This window comes from Caretta caretta, chromosome 2 (genome assembly GCF_965140235.1).
Source record: "Caretta caretta isolate rCarCar2 chromosome 2, rCarCar1.hap1, whole genome shotgun sequence".
In the NCBI taxonomy this organism is placed as follows: domain Eukaryota; kingdom Metazoa; phylum Chordata; order Testudines; family Cheloniidae; genus Caretta; species Caretta caretta.
In genome coordinates, this window is record NC_134207.1 from 70,085,820 (window position 1) to 70,104,693 (window position 18,874).

At 44.6% G+C, this 18,874-nt stretch overlaps 1 protein-coding gene across 4 annotated transcripts in view; it reads left to right on the top strand.

Annotated features, from left to right (window-relative positions):
* Positions 1–1,034: 1,034 nt before the first annotated feature.
* Positions 1,035–18,874, top strand: part of LYPLA1 (lysophospholipase 1) — a 36,484-nt gene continuing 18,644 nt past the window's right edge. Inside the window, exons 1-4 of one of the 4 annotated variants that reach the window (XM_048840673.2) lie at positions 1,039–1,374; positions 2,587–2,618; positions 11,301–11,366; positions 18,755–18,802. In XM_048840673.2, the coding sequence (XP_048696630.1) occupies positions 1,306–1,374; positions 2,587–2,618; positions 11,301–11,366; positions 18,755–18,802 (215 nt within the window). In that variant the 5' untranslated portion in view covers positions 1,039–1,305. Of the gene's footprint in view, positions 1,375–1,829; positions 1,959–2,586; positions 2,619–11,300; positions 11,367–12,846; positions 13,002–18,754; positions 18,803–18,874 lie in introns of those variants that run through there. The other 3 variants (XM_075125225.1, XM_048840674.2, XM_075125224.1) reach the window with 3 other exon arrangements.

Consider the following 18,874-nt stretch of genomic DNA (forward strand, 5'->3'; position numbering starts at 1 on the left):
AGTTAACTATTCTCATTCTTAGTCTATTTCCCCAGAAACATAAAATCTGTAAAAGTTTTAAAGCCCCTACATTGACAAAGTGATGTAAAACCTTATAAATGACAGGGAATCAGCTAGGAAGATGTATGCATGCACTTTCTCACTTTTTTCCTGTGCCAAAGTGGCACAATGGAGTTAGATTTTTACTTACCCATTTTAAAAAAAAAGACTGAGGGCAAATAAAACTTTTACAGAGCAGTCAATAAAATATGAGGACAATCAGAACTAAGCACTTCCCAAAGTACCCAGCCAGGTCCAGGACAATGATTATCAAAACTGTATGACTTTCATGCATGGGCAGTGGGTCGCATAGGCTGGGAGAGGCTTTGCCTCACCAGACAGCCAGGTGTGACCCCACCCACTCCCTGTGTGCGGCTCCAGTCCTCTGGCTCCAGTCCCCCAATTCTCCGCTGTGGCTGGGGCTGAAACAATGGGTGTTACCATACACACTGTAAGGAGAGTGATCACTTAAGGTGCGCTATTACCAGCAGGAGAGTGATCACTCTGTTTACAGTGTGTATGGTAACACCCATTGTTTCCTGTTCTCTGTGTATATAAATCTCCCCACTGTATTTTCTACTGAGTGCATCCGATGAAGTGAGCTGTAGCTCAGGAAAGCTCATGCTCAAATAAATTGGTTAGTCTCTAAGGTGCCACAAGTCCTCCTTTTTTCTGTATTGTAGTTTAAATAACTTACCAAAACACCTGAAAGGGATGCAATTATACTGCATTTTTTGACAAATAAAATTTGCAGAACTCTTAATTTTTTGGCGCACAATCTCCCCCCACCCCGGGGAGCACTAGACCGTGGCCAGGGCTTGAGACAGACACTTCCCACCAGTCGCCAGAACAATTCCGTTGCGCACGCGTTCTGGCGTGACCCTCTTCCCGCGCCCCCCAGTCCTCAGGGAACTAAATGACAAGAGAAGAGTCCAATCGGAGATGGCGGATCGTCTGCGCCGGAGAGCCAATAAGGGAGGCGAGCAGTGAGGGGCGTGTTTTGAAGGGGATACTGGCGGCTGCCCCGCGCCTACTCTAACGGCCGCCCTTGAGCCCCTGCATGCGCGTGCCTGCGCATGGGGGATAAGGGGGAAGGGGTTGGTGACACAAGCCCGACCCCCCGCCCCTCCCCCGCTCTCCGAGTCTTACTGTTAGTCGCCGCGTTTGCTCCCCGCTGCCGCCCCTGCCGCCTTTCCCCTCCCCTTGGCCCGGTGCCTGCCCTCCTCCCGGCCAGTGTGTCCCGCTGGCCGCCCCGGAGCCCAGTGTATGTGCGGCAATAACATGTCTGCGCCGCTCCCCGCCATCGTCCCGGCCGCCAGGAAGGCCACTGCCGCGGTGAGTCCGGGCCTGGCGACCAAGGGGAGCAGGGGTTGAGCGGCTCCGTCCCGGGGGCGAGGCGCGCGCGGGGTACGCTCCGGCATACGGGCCGTGCCCCGCTGTAACCGCCCGGGCCCCGTGGGCGCGCCCCTCGTGCTCCGGTTCCCTGTCCAGGCCCGCCTCGGGAAGCCGGGCCTCTGCCCCGGACTCGCGCCGGCGGGGTGTTGCCGTGAGCGGCTCCCGCACACGCCAGCCGGGCCTCTGCCCCGGGAGGGCGGCGGAGATCGGCCCCTCCACGCACAGGGAGTTCAAGCTGGCAAACTGCACCGTCCTGGCCGCGGCCGCTGGCAGGCGCGCGGATAGGTGCGCTTGGTGCGATGGCCCTGCTGCCGCTGCCTCGTCCTGCTTGTCTTTCGCGGCGGGGTGCGGGGAAGGTCTACCCCCGTGCAGTGATATGAGGGGCTCTTCCTGCCGCCTTCCGTCCTACCTTGCGAGCTGGGCTGTGTTGAACACTTGGTGTTTTTTTTTTTTTAAAATGTTTCATTTAGTGGAATTAACTTGTGATGTTGGATGAGATGAAGGTCGTTGATGTCATTTGACTGGCAAGTGTCCCTAGTTGTCTTCTCTTTTAATAAATTGCACGTTTCTCAAGAAAGCAAATATAACGAATTGCTAGACAATATCTGGAGTTACCCTCTTTAGTGAGAAGGAGCAAGCAATCAAGATCTGTTACAAACCCTACTTCCAAAATGAGACAGCGATGACTAGCAGAAGCAAAATGACTTACTTGGTCTAACTTGGTTATTATGGCAGTAACCTAATGAACTAAGTTGTGGGGAGATGCTGTTAGGGAAGGGGAAATATGGGATAAAAATGTAGTGAGGGATTTTATTAGGGCTTGGAGAAACTTGTACCCAAAATAATGCTTGCACTTGGTATTGCACAATTTTTATAGTATGTAGTTCTGTAATAATTTACCAACGGTCATGGTGGCACTGCCCATTTAAAAATCAAGATTGGATATTTTTCTAAACAAATATACCTTAGGAGTTATTTTGGGGAAGTTCTAAGGCTGTGCTGTACAGGCGATTAGACTCATAATGGTCTCTTCTGGCGTTAGAATCTATTAATTTGTCACAGCTATTTTTGTCCTTAAAGAAAAAACAAACCAGGGAATTAAGCATGAAACAATTAATTTTTAACTCTTGTATTTTTTTTTTTAAATTTTAGGTCATATTTCTTCATGGATTGGGAGATACTGGGTAGGTATAATGGTTTACTGATGTATATCTAACTTATCTTACAGTTTGAGATTTCTGGGTTGTAAGACATGAGTAGTTGCAACTCAGTTGCTGTTTCTCACAAATCAGTTACACTGGCACTGGTTGCAGAGTTTATGCCAAATGCTGAAGAGGTGGCCATGCTAGTTTTTAAAAACTCTCACAAAAACTAAATCAGTTAAAGCCTATTAAAAATATTACCTACATTTGGGAGTAATCACTGAGTTGAACGACCTGTCTTGTCTCCGTTCTTCCCTAAAAGTTTGTATGCGGAAAGCAGGAATGCCCCTTTGTAATGATTCTAAATTCAACTTGATATTCACTCATAAGCCTCATTCATACAAAAATATAAGCATATCTGAGTCTGAGGCTCTGAAGGCATAGTTGAGAGTGGCGGCTGCTGGCGGGTCACCCAGCTCTAAAGGCAGTGCCACCAGCAGCAGCAGCACAGAAGTAGGGGTAACAATACACATCTGCAAAATTTTCTATATATGTTGTGACCAACCTGAAAAAATTTATGTGATTTATCTGTGATTTAAGTAGACCCCTATTTATAGTGAGTATGGTCATATGGTTAATGTTTTATGGTATATGTTATCATAGAATCATAGAATATCAGGGTTGGAAGGGACCTCAGGAGGTCATCTAGTCCAACCCCCTGCTCAAAGCAGGACCAATCCCCAATTAAATCATCCCAGCCAGGGCTTTGTCAAGCCTGACCTTAAAAACTTCTAAGGAAGGAGATTCTACCACCACCCTAGGTAACGCATTCCAGTGTTTCACCACCCTCCTAGTGAAAAATTTTTTCCTAATATCCAACCTAAACCTCCCCCACTACAACTTGAGACCATTACTCCTTGTCCTGTCCTCTTCTACCACTGAGAATAGTCTAGAACCATCCTCTCTGGAGCCACCTCTCAGGTAGTTGAAAGCAGCTATCAAATCCCCCCTCATTCTTCTCTTCTGCAGACTAAACAATCCCAGTTCCCTCAGCCTCTCCTCATGTGTTCCAGACCCCTAATCATTTTTGTTGCCCTTCGCTGGACTCTCTCCGATTTTTCCACATCCTTCTTGTAGTGTGGGGCCCAAAACTGGACACAGTACTCCAGATAAGGCCTCACCAATGTCGAATAGAGGGGGACGATCACGTCCCTCAATCTGCTCGCTATGCCCCTACTTATACATCCCAAAATGCCATTGGCCTTCTTGGCAACAAGGGCACACTGCTGACTCATATCCAGCTTCTCGTCCACTGTCACCCCTAGGTCCTTTTCCACAGAACTGCTGCCTAGCCATTCGGTCCCTAGCCTGTAGCGGTGCATTGGGTTCTTCCGTCCTAAGTGCAGGACCCTGCACTTATCCTTATTGAACCTCATCAGATTTCTTTTGGCCCAATCCTCCAATTTGTCTAGGTCCCTCTGTATCCTATCCCTGCCCTCCAGCTTATCTACCACTCCTCCGAGTTTAGTATCATCCGCAAATTTGCTGAGAGTGCAATCCACACCATCTTCCAGATCATTTATGAAGATATTGAACAAAACCGGCCCCAGGACCGACCCCTGGGGCACTCCACTTGACACCGGCTGCCAACTAGACATGGAGCCATTGATCATTACCCGTTGAGCCCGACAATCTAGCCAACTTTCTACCCACCTTATAATGCATTCATCCAGCCCATACTTCGTTAACTTGCTGACAAGAATACTGTGGGAGACCGTGTCAAAAGCTTTGCTAAAGTCAAGAAACAATACATCCACTGCTTTCCCTTCATCCACGGAACCAGTAATCTCATCATAGAAGGCGATTAGATTAGTCAGGCATGACCTTCCCTTGGTGAATCCATGCTGACTGTTCCTGATCACTTTCCTCTCATGTAAGTGCTTCAGGATTGATTCCTTGAGGACCTGCTCCATGATTTTTCCGGGGACTGAGGTGAGGCTGACTGGCCTGTAGTTCCCAGGATCCTCTTTCTTCCCTTTTTTAAAGATTGGCACTACATTAGCCTTTTTCCAGTCATCCGGGACTTCCTCCGTTCGCCACGAGTTTTCAAAGATAATGGCCAATGGCTCTGCAATCACAGCCGCCAATTCGTTTAGCACTTTCGGATGCAACGCGTCCGGCCCAATGGACTTGTGCACGTCCAGCTTTTCTAAATAGTCCCTAACCACCTCTTTCTCCACAGAGGGCTGGCCATCTACTCCCCATGCTGTGATGCCCAGTGCAGCAGTTTGGGAGCTGACCTTGTTAGTGAAGACAGAGGCAAAAAAAGCATTGAGTACATTAGCTTTTTCCACATCCTCTGTCGCTAGGTTGCCTGCCTCATTCAGTAAGGGGCCCACACTTTCCTTGGCTTTCTTCTTGTTGCCAACATACCTGAAGAAACCCTACTTGTTATAGTTAGTGTTACCTGTTAATTTTCTGGTTCTTCCACTCCTTTTCTTGACACCAAATATTTTAGGAAGGATTGTAGGATTTGAAGTGGATCATTGAAAGAAACTGGGTGGTTTTATGGTCCTGGAGAAGAAAAAGATGAAGTTACTCTTCTAAAGACCACATAATTTTCAAACAAACCTGTTATTACCTTTTAGTTGTCAGGTTAAGAAACATTTAGTTAGTTAGTACCCATTACGCCTCTGGCGTTTAGGGCAGCGACGAAGCTCCTCCACTCCTGTCTGTTTCTGGCAAATCTTTCAATGGTTCCCCAGCTGTGCCCCAGGTTTTTCAGCTCAGCTTCCACAGCTCTTCACCATGTTGTTTTCGGGGGGCCTCATTTTCACTTGCCTTCAGGTGTCCACCTTAGTGCTATTCTGGTGATGGAATCAGTGTCCATCCAAAGCACATGGCCAATCCATCTCCAAGACCTGATAATGATGGTACTCATATTTTCTTGGCTGCATTGTATGAATAGGTCTTGGTTTGAGATTGTTCTGGGCCAAAAGATACAGAGGATTTTTCTGAGGCAGGTTGTATGGAATGAAGACGGTTTGGCACACGCTTGTACTTCGTCATTCCCCAGCATCAGAGCTCTGTGTGGATACAAATGTATACTCGCGGATGCAAGCTGGTATCCGTGGAACCGTAGGACTCTCCAGGGAACCGCAGAGGCGAAAGGAGCAGAACATGGGGCTGCTGCTCCCTGGAGCTAACACCCCACGCTGGCAGCTCCTCCAGTGTGGCTGTACCACCCCCAGCCCTGCCTACTGGGGCGGGCACCTGGCTCACCAGCAGCTGTCTCTGGTCACACTCTTGTGTTCAAGCAGCATGCACGCCCCCACACAGGGGAAGCAGACAGCTGCGTGGAAGGGACGGGGGTGGGTCTGTGGGCAGTACAGCCACGCCGGAGGAGCTGCCGACACGGGGCGCTGGCTCCTGGGAACGGTGGCCCCACGTTCTGCTCCTTTTGCCACTGCGGTTCCTGGGAGAGCCCTGTGGTTCCACGGATACCGATTTATATTCGTGGATATCCACATTCGCAGATATAAATTTGTATCTACACAGGGCTCTACCCAGCATTATGTGCGATAAAGTAGTGTTGAAAGTATGCAGCTCTGATAAATCTTAAATTTGGTGTTGTATTTTGATGATATCCAGACTGTATTGAAGCTACATTAGACTACGTTCAATACATCCTCGCTTGTTTCCAAAATGTCTCATAGGTTTCAGACTAGAGTTTTGCTGGAGTTTTTCTGGGGACTTGCAGCTCTTTTATTTTTGTTATATATTTGTCACAGGCAGTCAGAGTAGTCAGGTTCCTATTTGAGATCATTGGAGTAAAAGAAATATATATGGCTGCTATAAAGATTTCAGTACACACCTGTATATTTATGCAATGTATCTTTTTCAACTTGGCAGTTCTGATGCCCAGTTGGAAAGAATCTCAAAATCCTTGCTTAATTAGTTCTCCTCAGACAGTTTCTTTTTGACTTGTTAGTACTACTAGTTTCCAAAATAAGTGGTTCAATACAGTAAGGAGAAAGTAGTAACTAAATGTTAACGCAAGTTTAAGTAGACTTAGACTTCGGCGCGTCTAGTATGGAGTCTGATTAGGTGGAAGGCATAGAGGAGACTTGAGGCTTTTATTTATGTGATCTTCCACCAAATGTTCAGTTCCTCAAGGGAACACGTGCACAACCCTAATGGATTAGGGCTTTTGCGAGGGTTAAGACTTAAGTGCTGAGGTGGTATGTACACCTCAAAGAACTAGTTACAGGTAAATAATACTACTTTTTGCCTCCTTCGCCACCAAGAGTCCAGTCATGCAAAGCCATACTGAGACATGTTGTTCTGACTTCACTAAAACTACTACTTTACTTTCTTCCCTTATCAATACCTTTCCATTGTTAAATTATTTTTACTTTCATGGGTATTGAGCTTCTGTCTGATTATATTTTCACCTCCGCTGGGGTTAGTTTTATTAAATTTAACATTGCAGGACTTGTGGTAATGAGCTCTGGGCTTACTAAATGAGCCCACACATCCATGCCATCCTCTGGGTTTGTGATAGCTGGGGGAATAAGAAAGCTCTGAAACTCAGTGCTGTGTTCAGCATGTTGAACAACATGCAGCTCATCAAAAACTGAATTATGTATTTTATATGCCAATTTTAAATGCAGAATTACTCTAATTTTTCACTGACCCTCATTGTGTGGAGGTGTTGAGGCGAAAGATATTTGGATTACTTGAAAGCAAGGAAATTAATCTTTAATCTACTTGTTTTTGTTTTGAGTTACTGCATCCTTAGGTGTATAGAATCATCCACTGTATGTAAACATATACATCTATAGGGACAACAGTAGGAATTGGGATAGAGTCCTGTCTGCAGTTTCAAATCTCCTAGCTTTTTGGATTTAATAAATCAAACTTCATCTTCAAGTTACTGTTCAAGTGGCTTCCATATATGGTGTGGTTGTGTTCTTTGCACAGGAGTTTAGGAACTTTAATAGCAATATCCAGCAGGGGTTGTGCATGCACCTTTTATAAAGGGCAGCATATCCCTACTCCCCCTCAGCTCCTTCTAACTGCCTTTTGGCAGAAAGTCAGAATAGAGTAGCATCTGCTTTAGCTAGTTACTGTGTTTCTTAGTGTAAGGTAATTTAGTTTCCTTGTTTGTTACTTCATTTAGCTAATTATATTAGTCAGTCAATTTCATTTGTTAGTCTGTTCCTGATAGTCAATTTAATCTGTCAGCCTCCTGAGGATAGTCAGTTTCATTTGTTAGCTAGTTTTTAAAAAAAAACATTTTAGATAGGGTTCCAGTACAGACTTATGCCAGATCCCCATTTACCAGGACTTAAGTCATGCACATTGGGTCAGAGAGTTCTTCTTCTCACAGACATACATGACCTCTGCCTATTTTATTTAGGAGAGGCTCATGTTCCATCAAAGTACGCTATTTATAGGACTTTTAAAAACATACCCCTAAATCTAGGGAATATAGACTGAGGCTGTTCCTCCTGGAGAAATCAATAAGACCTCAGTCTGATTCTGAACGGCGGCTGCTTCAGGGATCCTTGGGTATGCTATCTGGGACCCAGCCTGTAAGCGCTCCCCCCCCAACTAGGGAGGTAACTGATCTCCATACCCCCTAGTAGGCACTGCTCTTTTAAGTGCTCTCGGGCTTGTCTGTTGGAGCAGTGAGTAATCCCTGCTGCCCATGGAGTTAAAGACCACTCTAAGATCTCCCACAAGGAAGCTGTATCGTCCCTGGTACAACAAAAGAGGAGGGCAGAATTCCAGGCATCAAAGGAGTTGCTGAATGTGGTAGGGAGAAAATCCTCTCACAGGAAGAGCATGGTACCAAAAGGATCTGCCTGGATTTCAGGCTTGGATGTATTGGCCCCTGTGATTTCAGCATTCAGAACTGACCATTCAGAACTGCTTTCATCAGAGATTCCATTTGGACTCTTCAGATGAAGTGTCAGAGTGTAACAAAGTCATCCTGATATCAGAACCTCAACACAGTGTCTCTGGGGGAGAGGATGAAGAGGTGCAAGATGAACTTTCAGCCAATGCTTTCTCTCCTCCTTCCCCAGAAGAAACTTCCACACCCTTAATGAGGGATGATTTTTAAAACATATCAGGAATTTTTGAAAAGAATGGCAAACTTTCTACATATTCTACTCCTGGAGGGGATTCTGCGGGACTGTGTGCCTGCAGAAAAAAGCCCCCCTGCAGATTTCCTGCTTTTCCCTGCAGAAAACGGCAGGAAAGCCTCACAGGGAGGGTTGGACTGTGTGTGCAGTTTTTGGGAGGGATTGCCCCCCAAACAGAGGTGAGGCATAGGGGGGGCACATGGGGTTACGTGCCACTGCGCCCCTTCCCCCCCATTTCTGCAAACACACAGCTGCCCAGCTCAGAGGTCTCGGGCTCTGCTGACTCTGCAGCTGATTGCAGCCTCCTGGGTCCTAGTTCCAGTTGTGCTCCCCTTTTGTGTGTTTGAGAGCCTTCCTATTTTCTCTGTAACAGTGAGTGCCTGCGGTGAGGCTGGGCAAGGGGGATGGAGGAAATGAGGGTGAGGGGATGTGGGGGAAGAGGCAGTGGGAGAAAAAAGGGGGGTGGAGTAGGGTAGGGGAGGGGAATGTGGGAGTTAGGGGAAGATGATGAAGAAGAAAAGGGGATAGAGGAATCGCAGGGGAAAGTGGGAGCCCAACATGCGGCATCCCCTTGGCAGCAGCTGGGGCTCCCCCGTTAAGCAGGCCTATCGAACCCTCACCCTGACATGCCCATCCCCCCTACACCTGGACCCCTGCGTCCAGACCCCCACCCCACTGAGCCCCAACCAGCTGCACCTGGACCCCCACCCCATCAAGCCCCAGCACCTGGACCCCCTCACTGAGCCTCCACACCCAGACCCCCCGAGCCCCATCTCAGCACACCCAGACCCCCCCACTGAGCCCAACCACCATCACTTGGATCCCCTGCAGAGTCCCATTGCCCCTGTACCTGGAACGCCCCAATAAGCCCCTGTGTATCCAGATCTCCCACTGAGCTGCCCGCACCCAGATTGCCCCACACAGAAACTTCTCACCCCACATCTGGACCACCCCACATTAAGCCCCTCCACACTTGGATCCTGCTGGGTTGAGCTTGATCAGCCACATTTGGTGCGCCTGGCACAGCGGGGCAGGGCCTTGAGGTGTTTCTGGGTCAGGCCCAGCCCTTGCACTGTGTCAGGGTCAGGTGCAGCCTCACTGCTGAATCCCTGTACTGGAGGTGGTGAGGGCTTCAGAGTGATCTCCTATCTCAATGCAGCCAGTGACCTGTGCTCCCCACTGCCATGCTGGAGCCACATTTATTTATTGACACACAAAATTTACAGAATTTTAAAACGTACGCAGAATTTTCAATTTTTTGGCGTAGAATTCCCTGAGGAATAACGTTCCATTGGAAATGGTTCAAGACAAGGCAGATAAACTGTTTGATATTTTGCAACCTGCCACTCAGGACAGAATAGCCCTTCCTATTAATGTGGGAATTCTTAAACCTGCAAAGGAATTAGATTGTGGAGTAGTCTATATCTCAGCAACCTCAAAGAGCTGAACAAAAGTATCAAGTTTCCCCTAAAGAGTTTGAATATTTGTATTCACATCTGCTAACATCATCACTGATATTGATTTACCAGAGCTGCATACTTTCAACACTACTTTATAGTGCAGAGTGCTGGGGAATGAGAAAGTATGACATGTCCAAACTGTCTTCATTCCATACAACCTGCCTCAGAAATGTGCTTTAGTAGGATACCAGTTGTGGAAAATTGCAGAGCAACAACTTGCATGTGTATGCTAGTCATTACTTCTTGGTATCTGCTTCCAGAGCGGATACACAAGGGGAAGATGTGTCCTACAGTCTATTCAGATGAGCTCCTAGCTCCCACCCTCTTGATCACTGAATTGCTTGTTCATAATCATGAGTGGAAGCCACGTGCATAGGAACTCGAAGAAAGAACTGTTACTTAACTAATAGTAACTGTGGTTCTTCTAGATGTTCTGTGCATGTGAATCCCTCAATCCATCCTCCATTCCTGCAGCTCAGACACCTTGTGAGTCTCTGGGTGATGAGAAAGACTTGAGGGGATGACCGGAGTCATGGTGCCCTTTATGTTCTTGGAAGAGGGGGTGAGAGGACATGAAGGGCACGTACGTGACTCCTGCTTTATTGCTGTTTTTGAAGCTTTGGAATTCTTTTGCAAGAGGTTCAGCCACACCATGCATGAGAGCTACATGCACAAAACATCCTGAAGAACCACAATTATTATAAGTGTGTTTTAGTGTTGTTTTTATGCGGCATATACATTTTTTATAGCAATATTCAAAAAAGTTTGAAAACAATTGAATTTGTGGCCTTGTCTATATGTCTTTGAATAGACTGACACAGTAAATGTATCAATGACAGGCTTATAGCAGATGCTTTCTTAGAGAGAGAGCGTGAACAACTACTATTGGACAAGAAACTAGTTTTCGTTAGATGCGTTTGCTACTTGTTATAAAGGAAGGACTTCTCTTTTAACATAGGTAATGCATTTTGTTTTAGGTTCTTTTAGAAATGTCACCTGTAATGACCTGACACTCCCTCTTATTTTAGCATTATGGCAACAATGCTTAACTATTAAAGTTAACATTTAAACTAGCACATGAAAATGCCATTTAACATACTTTTCTCCAACAGACATGGCTGGGCAGAAGCATTTGCAGGTATCAGAAGTCCACATGTAAAATATATTTGCCCACATGCGTAAGTATATAACTTCTTTTGTCGTCTTTTCACTCCTTTTTTTCTATTTATTTAGGAAGCTTTAACAGGCTTACAAATCCTTGCCATGTAAATATGAGAAACAAAACAATCTTTACAACAGTTAGCTTTTGTTTCAAGACATTATACAGGAATAATATACATTAATCAGATATTCCTGTTCAAGAGGGTGTTACTATATTATTGAGTGAGCTTCCTGAAAATACCTATGTTGTTTCTGGTTTTTCACTGTTTTCAAATGCAAGGCTACTATGTAGATCGGGGTAGGCAACCTATGGCAGCACGCGAGCTGATTTTCAGTGGCAAGCTTCTTAACATTTTAAAAACTTTAAACAATAGTTTAGTTATATATTATAGACTTATAGAAAGAGACCTTCTCAAAACGTGAAAATGTATTACTGGCATGCAAAACCTTAAATTAGAGTGAATAAATGAAGATTTGGCACACCACTTCTGAAAGGTTGCCAATCCCTGATGTAGATTATATTTTGTAAGGCCATTAGACAAATGTGGAAAGATGAAATCAGTGGGATTTATGAGTACTCATCACTTCGGTTGACTACTGGCTATCTGTTTACTGTAAAAGTGCAGATATATGCTTATTTAAAAAAAAGTTCAAGAAGTATTGATGTGAATTACTTAAGCACACCAAGTTTTGATTTGTGTATTGCTTCATTGCAAATAACTTAATCTGAATGAATAAATAGAAAATTATTGGAAAATTGCTCAAATTCATCAGCTAACTTCAATTTGACTATTCGTGTAAGTCTCTGCTTTTTGCAAGCTTTCAAATGGCCAGGTTTTACTCAGCATGAATATTTGTGAGAAGCTAATTTTAAGAATTGATATTTACTTATCTTTGAATTGTATGCACTCTTTTGTCATAGAAAATGCACACTGTTGGTTATTCATGTAGTTAGTATAAAGGTTCTCAAACTTTGGTCTGTGGACTACTGCTGTGTTCTGCAAAGCCCTTTTTGGGGGAGTCTGGAGAGATGGCAGTCATACAAAGCTGACCCTTCTGCTTATTTCTCTCAGCTACCTTGCGTTAAAAGACAACTAAAATTCTTGATAGCAAGCATCAGATACTCCTTGGGGAATTCTGCACCAAAAAATTCTGCAAAATTCTGCATATTTTATTTGTCAAAATAATTCAATATAATCAAACCAGTTTCAATTGTTTTGGTAATTTATTTAAACTACAGTACAGAAAAAAGTCACAATAACTATTCAGCATTTCCTAAACACATGAAAGTTAAGTTACAAACACTTGGTAACTAATATCCTGCATTCCAGTTCTAATCCTAGATTTTCATTTAAATTACATTACAGAACACCAAACAGCCACTCCCCCCCCCCCCAAAAAAAAAAAAGGAAAAGAAAAGAAAGTCATACAGTTTTGAGAATCTGGGGTTGGCAAACTACAGGACCACTAGCTGTTTTAATCCGGCCCTCGAGCTCCTGCTGGGGAGTAGGGTCTGGGGCTTGCTCTGCTCCAGCTGGGAAGCAGGGTCGGGCGCTCCTCCATGCGGCTACCAGAAGCAGTGGCATGTCCCCTCTCCGGCTCCTACGCATAGGGCAGCCGGGGGCTCCGCACGCTGCCCCTACCTGCTTGAGGTAAGCGCCACCCAGAGCCTGCACCCCTGAGCCAGTCCCCCACACCTCAACCCCCTGCCCCAGCCCTGATCCCCCTCTCACCCTCCAAACCCCTCGGTCCTAGCCTGGAGCACCCTCCTGCGCCCCAAACCCCTCATCCCCAGCCCCACCCCAGAGCCCACACCCCCAGCCGGAGCCCTCACCCCCCACACAGACTGTCCCAGCCCGGAGCCCCCTCCTGCACCCTGAACTCCTCATTTCTGGCCCCACCCCAGAGCCTGCACCCCCAGCCAGAGCCTTTACATCCTCCCGCACCCAAACCCCAATTTCATGAGCATTCATGCCATACTATTTCCATACCCAGATGCGACCCTCAGATCAGAAAGTTTGCCCACCCCTGTGCTAATCATTTTCCTGGACCTGGCTGGGTCCTTCAGGAAGTGCTTGGTTCTGATTGTCCAGATGTTTTATTGACTGCTTGGTAAATGTTTTATTTGCTTTAATTTTTTTTTTTAATGGGTAAGTGAAATAAATCCTGAGCTGTAATCTAACCCCATTTTGCCACTGTGTCGCAGGAAAAAGTGAGAGAGCACATACATCTTCCTATCTGAGGATTCCCTCACTGTCATTTATAAGACTCTTTTACATCACCCTGGCAATGTAGGAGCCTTAAAACTCTCACAAGTTTTATGATCCTGGGGGAACTGATTGAGAATGGGAACAGCTAACTAACAATAGGAACATTAACAATGTTACTACACAGTCAGGCTGGTACATTTGTGCCTCAGAGAATGAGATCAATTAACTAACAGGCAGGCTGCTACATTTCTGCCTCTAGTCTGCCTCGTGCATAATAAAAAGCTCTACCCTTCCATGCCAGCAAGCTGCAGTGGCAAGGGAGGGACAGTCAGTCTCTCTCTCTCTCTCTGTTGCTTGTTGGCACGCATGTACGCCCAGCCCCACCTCCCTACCCAATGGTGATCAACCATGCATGCACTCCCAGCCCCTCTCCCCCATCTCTGAGACTGCTCCAGATGCTCTGCATGGGCTGCTAGGGAACAGGCACATGTCCCCTGGGAGATTTTTTTTTTTTTGCATTTTTCTGCGGGGGGACACAGAAAAAAAATGCAGGCCATATGAATTCTGTGCAGAATTTGGTCAGGAGTAACAGGACTCTACCCAGTAAACAAGGCATTAAACTGTAGCCTGCATCTCTTTAACACTGAAAATCAGGGTGAGCAAAAGACCAATCTTGGTCTATTTTAAGAGAAACTCAGATTGTCTGTGTCCATCCTATGACTTAACTCTTCTTTCTGGGAAGAAGAGCATCTTGCCTCATTAGGGCAAAAGTAGTGGAGAGGCATCCCATGTTGCATTAAGCAGCAGCAGTCTTGAGAGATCTGTAGCAGTGTTGTGGGGAAAGGCTGAATGCTGTTGTGGAGTTCAGCATCTGGTTTGTATATAGTAAAGGCAACCCCTTGAACTATTCTGCAGAGCCATCTGAATGATAGCCCAGCACTCTCAGTACTCACTTCCCTGCTGGCCCTTTGCCTTTTTATTTTAAAATGTGATAGCTGTGTTTCCTGGCCCACATTCAGCACCTCTTACAAACAATTCATCTCCCGCCTTCAGTGCGGTGGAGAGAGAAACCTGTGGATTGAAGTAAAGGTGTCTCAGTTTCTCACCTGGCAAAGCGGAGTATGACATGGAAGTGATCAGAGGCAGGGGGGCACCTAAAGATACATCTGCACCTACAGTGGCGAACTTAGAACCCATAGTTCATTATGGTTTCACTATCAGTGGTGTTGGAAATAGTGGAGGCTGTAGAATAGGCAAGACCTAAGTGTTTTTACCACTGTCATAGACCACATGGTGATCTCAGCCCTGCTTCTTTGCCTTTCCCATTCTTTCATGGCTAGCTTTTTTTTTTTTCCTCCAGAGGAGGGGAAAGAATGGGAGGTTCTTATCTCTTTATCTTCCATGCTCTCAGAATTTTAGCAGGTGGTGCGGTGAGGTGCAGCGCGGCACACGAGCAGAGTTGGATGAGGGGGATTCAATTTACCAAACATTATAATAAAAACATATGGCAGTTTTATGATATTATCAGATCATTGTGCTATCTGTAATAGCCTCCTCTGTCTGACAGTTGCCACTACCACATTATTCAGAGGAATGTGGAAGAAACCACATTATGGACAATTAAGATGTAATCTTCACACTGGAAGTATTTTCTTAAATTGTTAGCAGCTGGCTTATTTCCTGAAACATAGGTGTCTATGTCCTTTGCAAACACTTGTATAACCTGTCTGAAACTATTTGCTCATGCATATAAATGCCTAATTCAGCACTTGGCCGTGACACATTGTGACAGTAAGTCCACTGTTAAATTATGCAGTGTGTGGTTTTAAAAAAAAAAAAAAAAAATCTGACCAGTATCATCCTCATCCGTTTTAAATTTGATGCCTTTCAATTTCATCAGTGTCCCTCGTCATTTTTGAGGCGGCTTCTACATATTGCCTATGGGATGCTCCTATTGTGGTTCCAAACTTTCGAAACTTTATGGAAACCAGGACATCATAAGGACTTCATGTGAAATTGAACTTTTGGAGCCAAGCTTGTAAAAGCATATGTCCCTAATTTCTTGCTTTCTTTAGACAGTTATGGATGTAAGGATATTATTTTCCATGCCCAGAGTGACTTTTGGATTTCAGATCCAAGACTCTCTTTATTTCTAGTGTTAGTGTTGTGTTATAGTTCATTTTTATTCTGGGCACTTTGCTGTTTATCAAACCCCTGGAAGCCTGTTTGGCTAAGAGTGGGGTTTAAACTTTGTGCATTGTGCTTCTCCATGTAAACAGTGGTGGATATACACACCAGCTCTCTTTTAGGCTGGGAAAGCCCACTCCTCATATTACTGTTTGGTAAGTAGGACCGTCACACATAATTCCTGCACCAATTGGCAGCAGAGGCCCTGGGCCTTAGCTGATGAGTCCTGAGTATCCAGTCCTTGGATCTGACCTATGATTGGCTGTCTGCCCTTGCACTGGAAGAGAGTATGCTGCCAGGCAAGTCAGATGCAACCCCAGCACTGGAGAATTCTGTTGGTGGCTTGCCAAGCAGCAAGATTTCATTGAGTCCAAGAATTGAACTTTTTGGTGCTAGATTTTCATTAATACCTATGCTGATTTTGGCTTCTAAGGAACACTTTGGTTTATGTCTTTGTTCAATGACTGGAGATTGCTAGGTGTCTAAAAAACCTGCTACTAATCAAGCATCTATTGACCTATTGAGTCTGGAGAATTTCTTGGCACCAAAGAGGTTTGTAGTCTTGGAACAGACTATTGTAGCTGCTCCCTTGCTATAGCTGAAGTTTTCACTTGGAGGAGGGCCATCAGTTTGTGTTCAAGTAAGTGAATCTACCTGCCATTTCAGCTTGTCTCTCAGGTGTCACACCATTGCAGCCCAGACCTTTCAGGTATCCTAACTTCTTCTTGTGCGTCAGAGAACGAGTTCCATGATGGAATCTTAATTTGTTATTGACAAGGCTGATGGACTCATGTTTGAGCCCTTAAAACGGGACTCTTCTTTTTACTAAAGAGAGCATGACTACCTCTGTGAGGAGACAGTTGCAAAAGTTTTAATAATTGATCTTATTTTCACCATATTCTTCAGAGACAGTCTTCTTACAAATTAATTTCAAATATATAGAAAAAATGAAGATTTGTGTGTGAATGAGACAATCTCATAGTTCTTTCCAAAACTTCCTTATTTTCTGGAGGAAACAAGGCTCCATACCCCCATGTAAAAAGGGTTTTGCAGTTTTGTGTGTGTGTGGTTTTTTTTTAATGTATATACTAGAACTGAAGACTTTAGGAAGTCAGCAAGACTTCTTGTAGCATAAAGAAAATGCCATTTCCACTTTAGAAGTTGCAAAGTGGAACAGGTTGTACGGTGAGACCTGTTATGACTCAGCTAGGGTGAGAGTGCCTCAGGGTCTTACGACTCAATCTCTTAAGACAAAAGTATCAGTGATGTGCCTCCGTAATGTTTCCATCATAAACTACTAGCTGGGTTACTATGTGGATTTCTGTACATCCATTTTTACATCACTGCTCTCAAATTGGTGTCTAGATCTGATGTTTGCTTTGAGAGACGGAATCTGTAGAGCCCTGCACGGATACAAAATTTGTATCTGCAGCCGATCCACAATCCACAAAAATGATCCGCGGATATCCTCATTTGCTGGGCTCTATGAATATGTTTAATTAGAACTCTTAAATCACTTTTCGGGGGGTTCTGCTGTTATACCAATAAAATAAAAACCAGCAGGATCTTATTAAAGGGGAAAAGGCAAAATGCCACATTTATTGTGAATACAGAAAGAATCATAGTAAGCAGTTATAGCTATAACATTCCATTCAATTTCATATTTATTCACACATTCATTCATACACACACACACAGAGGTTCTGCAAGGTGGTTGTTATAGTTACCAGCCTTAGAGTTGCTCATGCCAAGCCACTGGCCAGGTGGCCTGGACATGAGGAGGGAGCAGGGCCTTGTCAGATGCTCATCTGATGCTCCTGGAAGTTGGTTTGCAGAATCAGACCCCAAAGTTCTCACTTTCTAGAGTCCATTTTTATAGGAATTTCTTCCTATGCCAGTCTATGGGAATTGCTTCATCATGCTGTTGCTGAATCAATTAGCAGATGGCACATTCCTGACGGCTCCGTGCTGCCAGATGTTATCTTGTTCTTTGGTTCTCCCATCCTTGAGGCTGTTGGGTGGATTCCAGTCTGTCCTCTGGGGGTCCTCTGGTTATTTCCACTTGACGCCTCCTTCAGCCGGTGGACACTGGATTCTTCGGCTGGCACCTCCCTGATCATTCAGTTATTATCCACACCACGCATCCATCCACATACATCCTCTATCTCTATTTTAATCACAATTCTTAATAAAGCGAGATGAATACAACAAAAGGGTGGGGAGTCTCTGGGTGCTGTTTCTGTTGTTACAGAGTATTGCTTTGAGTCTCTCTCTGTGTGAGTAGTTGTTGTTACAAAGAATTGCTTTGAGAACAGACTCTGTCTTAGAATGTACTAACACAATTAGCAGCTTGCAAGTTTCACACATAGAGGGAGAGAAACAGGACCAAAAACCAAGAGACCTCTTAATTAGTAATACACTGGAATTTAAACTATGGGGAATCAAACTCATTTGTGATTTTAATACAGAACTTCTTTAATATGATCCAACACTGCTGTTTGCTAGACTCCCATAAGTCTGAATGAGCAGAGGCCAATTGAAGAATAGTTACTTGTGCTAATAACTGTGGTTCTTTGACATTGTTGCCTCTGAATATCTACTCGCCCATTCTTTCCATGAAGGCATGTAAATACAGTAAAAGTAGCCAATTTGTCTTCTATGTACCATTCGTATGCTTCTATTGTCTGTGCTTTTCATAGTCTCTCAGGGTTTTCATTCTGTTCTTAAGGAAGTCGCTGTGCTACTAATTATTTTCATCTGCTGCCTCAAAACCTATTGTAGTTCTTCTGAAAGACCAAAATTGGTCTCACTCATGTTTACCTTCATTTTTAAAAATGAGAGAGCGGACACTGGTCATGCTTTAAAAATGGGATAAAAATATAGGAAACATCTAGCTTTACAACTAACCTGAAATCTTGCAGCAATGCAGAAATAGTTATCTGGTGTGTGTTCTTATGTTAACAAACCTTTTGTATTAAATTATGCCAATATTATTTCTCAATTTCTAGGCCAGTTATGCCAGTTTCTCTGAACATGAATATGGCAATGCCATCTTGGTAAGTACTTTACACTATATATGATCATTCCTAATTCAGAAAGTCCCAAGTGTTTATATTGATTGGACTTAA